Source organism: Gavialis gangeticus, unplaced genomic scaffold (genome assembly GCF_001723915.1).
Source record: "Gavialis gangeticus isolate Ggan-Ray unplaced genomic scaffold, GavGan_comp1, whole genome shotgun sequence".
Taxonomy (NCBI): Eukaryota; Metazoa; Chordata; order Crocodylia; family Gavialidae; genus Gavialis; species Gavialis gangeticus.
Genome location: NW_017728991.1, coordinates 2,456,500 through 2,462,906, shown reverse-complemented (window position 1 = coordinate 2,462,906; position 6,407 = coordinate 2,456,500). Strand labels below are relative to the sequence as shown.

General features: G+C 46.6%; 1 protein-coding gene across 3 annotated transcripts in view; it reads right to left on the bottom strand.

Moving 5' to 3' along the window:
- Positions 1 to 4,412: 4,412 nt before the first annotated feature.
- SLC39A11 (solute carrier family 39 member 11) overlaps positions 4,413 to 6,407 on the bottom strand; it is a 256,171-nt gene continuing 254,176 nt past the window's right edge. For all 3 annotated transcript variants that reach the window (XM_019516098.1, XM_019516114.1, XM_019516107.1), the window contains exon 10: positions 4,413 to 6,122. In XM_019516098.1, the coding sequence (XP_019371643.1) occupies positions 6,044 to 6,122 (79 nt within the window). In that variant the 3' untranslated portion in view covers positions 4,413 to 6,043. The remainder of the gene's footprint in view (positions 6,123 to 6,407) is intronic.

Below are 6,407 nucleotides of genomic sequence, written 5' to 3'. Positions count from 1 at the left end.
CGCAGTGTCATCAAGGCATTGCTGTTGTGTTGGGGCAGCCATGGCCTTAGGGGAACAGCTTCCCATTCCCCATGCACCGCACTCTCCCCAGCGACGGACACGTGTGGCTCTGCAAAGCATCAGTCCCTGTCCTCGAGGAAAATACCTCCTAAAATAAGCCCAGGTAAACAAAAAGCAATAAAGGCCACAGCCAAGGACTCAATAGCAGCTTTGCTCCTCTGCCTTCTCAAAGCATTACGGCAGATCTGCAAGCACGGCATGCACACATGGGTTTTGTGCAAGAGAGACGAATGAGTCACTTCACCCGTTGCTGTAGCATGACCGCCACCGGGCTTAGAGGAGAGCTTTTTAAGCCAGGTACACTGAGAAGTGAATGATATAAAACCCAGCTGAAGCTGCAGCAGGGAATTTAAGAAGGAAAAGTGGCCTGGGAGATAAACCACCTCCAGAGAACAGGGCCATTAGAGGGCAAATTCTGATCTCTGCCCCCTTGAGCAACCCCAATTAGTAACTTCATTGTCTTCGGGGGAGTGACAAAGGGTCCGTAGCAATCCCTCTGGATGTCTGTGCTTGGGATAAGTGATGATCCCTACCCCGAGTGTAAACACTATTTGGATGGAGCAGAGGGTGTCCCACATGCAAGGAAAGACTGACAGCTGCAATGCTTCTCAGTGCACTTTCCCATCCCAGAAGCCACTACAAGAGACTGGGAATATTTTTAGAAAAAATGGTTCCTTTTTCTAAAAATAATTATTTGCATTCAAGCAGCTTTAATGTCCATGAGGTTACCCACAATCCTCTGTACACGCCAAGCGTGACTGCCTATAAAACCAAGGGCTGAGTAATGAGAAGTGAAAACCAATGGAGACATCTGTAAATCAGCTTGAGCAAATAAAGCTAAAAAAAAAAAAATCCACACTGGATCCATGGGCAGATACTTTGTCATACAAATTAAAAGCTTTGGAGCCTGCTCCTGTCAAGTGACTGGGAGTTGTTGGAGAACTGGGCAGGAGCCAGCTTCTCCTTCTTAGGGTCTGTGTTCAGCATCCCAGCATGGAAATACCACGATTGTTGTGCGCCAAAGATGCCACCTCCTTGATATCTCTGCATTGCCAGGGGAACCCTCCGTGATAACTGGTGGTACCGTACTGGTTGTTTAATGGTGACTACTGGAAAGGAAAGGAGAACTGGAGAGGGGCATCTCTGATGATCATAGAAAGCATAGAAAATGTAGGTTAGAAGGGACTTAGGAGGTCACATATAGCCCAGCCTTCTGCTCAAAGCAGGACCAGCCCCAAGTACATCATCCCAGACAAGGCTTTGTCTAGTTGGGTCTTACAACACCTCCAAGGATGGAGAGTCCACCACCTCTCTGGGTCACCTATTCTAGTGCTTTACTACTCTCCTAGTGAGAGAGTTTTTCCTAATATCTAACCTAAACCTCCCTTGCTGCAACTTGAGCCCATTGCTCCTTCTGTCAACTACCACCACTGAGAGCAGCCCAGCTCCATCCTCTTTGCAGCCCCCTGCAGGGAGGTGAAGGCTGCTATTCAATCCCCCTCAGTCTTCTCTTCTGCAGACTCAATCAGCCCATTTCCCTCAGCCTCTCCTCACCGGTCCTGTCCCCCAGCCCCCAAACCATTTTCAATGCCCTCCGCTGGACTCTAAGGTGATGCAGCAGCCTCAGCCTAAAAGTCCTTGAAGGACTTAATAAAATAAGCCCTCACGGTGCCTCTGGGAGACGGGGACTGCAATAACTACCTGTTTTCCAGCTGGAGAAACTGAGATGAAAGGGTAGGAAGGCCCAGCATTGCCCAAATCCTCTCTGGATTGCTTAGAGTCAGCCCAGCCTGGACAACGCTGACAAATGGAGCCGGCACAGACCCCACAGAACAGCGCAGGAAACACCAGAAGTGTGCGACTTACTCATTTAACGCTGCCCAAGGCTTGATTAAAAAGCCTCTTCCACCCAGGCAACACAGGTGCATTTCTTTTTAAAAGGACCGGTGGTTTGTTCCAGTTTCCTGAGGCCTTGCCCGTCACGGTCACTGTGTCTGGTAATGAAGTGAAGCATCCAGCACAGACCGTGCTCCTTAGTCTCTGTTTGCAGAGAGACCCAGCACGTGCCAGATGCTTTTCAGACACGCAGGCAGGCCCCGTCCCTGCACCCAGGAGCTCACGCAGCAACACAGAACTTACAAAGAGGAAATCAAGGACACAAAAAAAATCCACTATATTGCAGTGCCCCGTGTCTTTGAAGTCACCTCAACCTCCTCCTGGGGAAAAGATGTAAGGTGCTCCTATGCCCCATCCTTACTGCAATTTCTGACCCTGAATGTGCATAATGCATGCTTCCTTACAGAACCACTTCCATAGGAGGGAAGAGTTATTATCCCCATTGTACAGATGGGGAAAAGAGAGGCCATGGGAATGTGTACACTGCTATACAGAGATGTGATTGCAGCTGGTTGCCTAAACTAGGTTTTAAATAGCTAGATCAGGTACCAAATTCACTCAGGATCCAGGACTTTGCGGCTGCAGCCATACAGCCATCGACACCCAAGACTGCCTTAAATTGCCTTTCGATTGCGGTGCTAAAAAAGGTCACACGGGGACTCTTGTGTCATGGATGCAACCTGCAGGACTTCCATAGGTCAGGCTGGTCTCCTCAGCAGTGTTCAACCCTTCCTCTCTCTATTACACCTCTGTCCAACATACCGTTTCTTCCTACGATAGCAGCCGGATCCCAGGATAACGAGCTGAATACCTTCCCAGTCTCCTCCTCCTCGTATGGTCTGACCATATGTTTGTATTGTATTTGCTTAGGACTCCGCCTTTTACCTGACAGCTATTGTTTCCATGCATCATTTCAAGCCTGGATCGTAGCCAGACTTCCAATCATGGCAAGAAATAGATATCTAATTGCATTCCCCTCCGGGGCACGGGCAGACGAGAAGGATTTTTCACGTTATTTTCCAACATCACTCTCCCACCTCCCCATTTCTATGGGATGAACATACATAATTATCTTAGTGGGCTACATCTAAGCAGGATTAAGTGCATTACGTGATATTATCTCCCAGCGAGCTGATTATAAGGTTTTCTTTTAAATTAATAATGTGGTTTTTTTTCCACCAGTTCACACCACACGCCAGAAATCAAATAAGAAAACATCACTTACAGATGCTCCACTTGAAAATCCTGACTGGGAAATAATCTAACACCCCCGATGCTTCTACCTCTTCCACCATGACTCTGGGAAAAATGCCCTCACAACTCTTCCTGTCCTCACGGATGCAAATGGGCAAGTCGGGAGTTGTACCAGCTTCACCGGATGAAAATAAGGGTTTACCCCCTTCAAGAACATTTTGCCCATGGACAGACTGCAAGACCAAGAGCAAGAAGGCCTTGCTTCTACCCCCAATTCACTGCATCATGCTGGCAAGTCATTTCTCAGGCCTGTGCCTCAGTTTTCCCACCTGTGACATGGAGACAATGCTACTTACCCCCTGCTATAAAGCACTTTGAGATCCCTATGTGGAAAAAGCAATTCTCCAGGAAAAGGTTTGCGACTCAACGTCACCTCCGTGCCAGCTGTAGCCTCCAAAGCGGTTTGCAGGCTATGATGATAGGAGTTGGAAAGGGAAGTGTGCTTAGTTCTCTCAATTGTCCAGATGGCTCCTTTGCCAAATGAATTGAAGTGATGTGGTTACTGCCCTCAGGGCCTTGCAGCTTTCAGGTCCGCACATAAATAACAGCGCCAAATTCCTCAATACGTGGCCTCCATCTTCATCTGGGCAGACTGCCTTCCGTTACCAAGCTATCCTCGACCTTTGCTAGGTCTACAAATCTCAGCCTATGCAGCATGCAGGCCACCCAGAATAATACAACCGCCTTACCCTTGAGCCATGTGCTCCTGCGATCGCAATAAGGGTCGACGAAAAAGCACCTGAAATCTAGGCCGTGGGGGTGCATTCAGTAGTCCATTTCAGTTCCTTGAAGCCCTCAGCCCCATAACCAGCTTTGCCTGGGCTACGAGAAAGTTCATCAAGCATGGCTTTCTTTAGCATCTTTCTTTAGTGGGGCCGGGGTTTCCATACCTGTTCCCCAGAGCTTTGTTTTCACCGTTTCTCTAACGCGTCCAGCATAGACCCACATCACAGGCAGGACTGGATGGATCAATCGTCTGCACGATGAATCCAGCAAACTTTACTAGAAGGGTGTCTAGCTACCAAGACAAGGTGACAGCGTCACGCGTGGGACAGGTTACCTTTTGGACTAGAGATGCCTAATTTGGAGGCCATCTCATAAAAACCTGGGACAAACCAGGATGATAAAAATTAAGAGGGAACGCAACTTTTCTTCTCTGGGGAGTCTGTTAAGGGTTAAATAGAGCAGATTTAAGTCAGTACAAACTTTCAACTTCCCATTTATTGCAACCAATCACAGTTAAAAGGTCAGATCAACTGGCAAACAGCATTTTTGTAGTATCCCAGACAACATACAGATAAGTACAAATGAAATCCAGCCAACAAAATGAGCCAGGGAAAAATTCCACGGCTTTCACTTAGTTCATTTATATCTATTCCCTTTGGCTGTGATCCTACAACTTCTCAAAGAGGACTGAGAGCGAGCTTATTGAAGACAGTGCTTCCACAATACATGGTCTAGGATGCTTAAAAATTAATTGGTTACAAATTTAAGCCCAGAGGGCACGAATAGTCTGAATATCAGCCAGACAACCAGTGACTCACGGTGCCAGCCAACATGTGTAACCAAACCCCTTTCCGGGGGGACGTCTTCCTCGAAAGTGAGGAGGGATGTGCGTTTTGCCTCAATTACACGGTCGACTTTGGTGCTGCATTCTCCAGCTTTATGTGAAGCCATCAGATTCCCTTGTGCTGACTGTACAAGTGTGCGTCCACCTGCAAGAAGCACGGCTTGTTCCCGATCTGTTAAAACAAGTCACTCTGCAGTTGGGGAATGATGAAAAGCCAAAAAAAAAGTGCTTGAAAAAAGAAAGAAAAAAGCTGAGCTGGTGCATTTTTGACTGCTCGCGCTGGGTAATTAACTGATCAATCCTATTAGACCTGGAAAATGAGACGTGTTAACAAGGCCAGGCTCTTCTAATCTAATGCAGGCACCCTCAGGGGGAAGCCGGAGATGGAAAGCTAAGAGACCATCCTCCGGAAAGAGCACGTGTTAGTGTTTCAAGGGAATTTTCACCGAACTAGTGATCTATCAATGATATAAAACAGAAGCAAATACCAGAGCACTGGACAAATATCACTAGTGTACAATAAGGCCTCATGTAGAAGACATGCACCAAGGGGAAAACAGATGCCTTCCCCACTTCTCCAGCTGGACAAGGTGCCCATAAAGTTTCATTTCTATTGGTATCCATCCAAACAACTAATGCCATTCAAACAAAACAAAAAAACCCCCAAGAACCAGGAAGATAGATGAGATGTTCTGCTACCAACATACCTGTGTAGATTATATATGTGCTGTTACTTCCAGACATCCAAGATGAATTCAGAAGTGCAGACACTTCTGATCATTTATCCCAGTCAAGAGTCCCAGTGCTTAATAACAAACCAGTTCGGACATTTGACCACAAGTTTCTAATCACCTACAGATGAATCAAAAATAACAGAGAGACCTGACCATTACAGACATAGGCACATGTCCCAGAACTGAAGGAAAAGTCAACAGCAAATAGCAGCCTGGCTGATGCATGTCTTATCCACAACCCTGTTGAGAAAAAAAAAACATCTGGTGGCAGAGGAAACCCAGGACCTGCAAGGAGCCACCTGTCTCTGTGCTTTGAAAACTGTCAACATGAAGTCACAGGTCCACAAAAAAAACCAAAAAACAAAACCAAAAAAAGATATATATAAAATCATAGGTAATCAACACCAAACTGGATCAAAAATATATACACAAAAATAAATCTAGGAGGGCATAAAAATGTTTCCAGTTCCAACAGTTGCTGCACAAATTGCTCCGATGTCATCTTCCATTGGCCAACAGTGACCTGCCACTACCCAAGTCCAACATCCAAGGACATCATCACCACAAACCCTAAGATGGAGGTCCAGGAAGCCAGCTTCCCATTGCCACTGTTAGGAGAAAAGGAGAGAGAGTGAGCTCCTGTGTTCATTTAAGGCTGTTAATTTAAGGCTCAAGAGAAGGTTGACTTGTCATCTGGCCTACACAAAGCAAGGACTCTTCCACCATCTTCTTTGTTTCCCCAGCCCTTTATAAGCTTCACATCACTTGAACCCTTTTTCCAAATGAAACAAAACGCATCCATGCTTCCTGGAGTATCACCCTGCACCATCATTCAGAATGGACTCCTTTACTTCCCAGGGGCTGGCATTCAATTTACAGCTTCCACAGTCCTC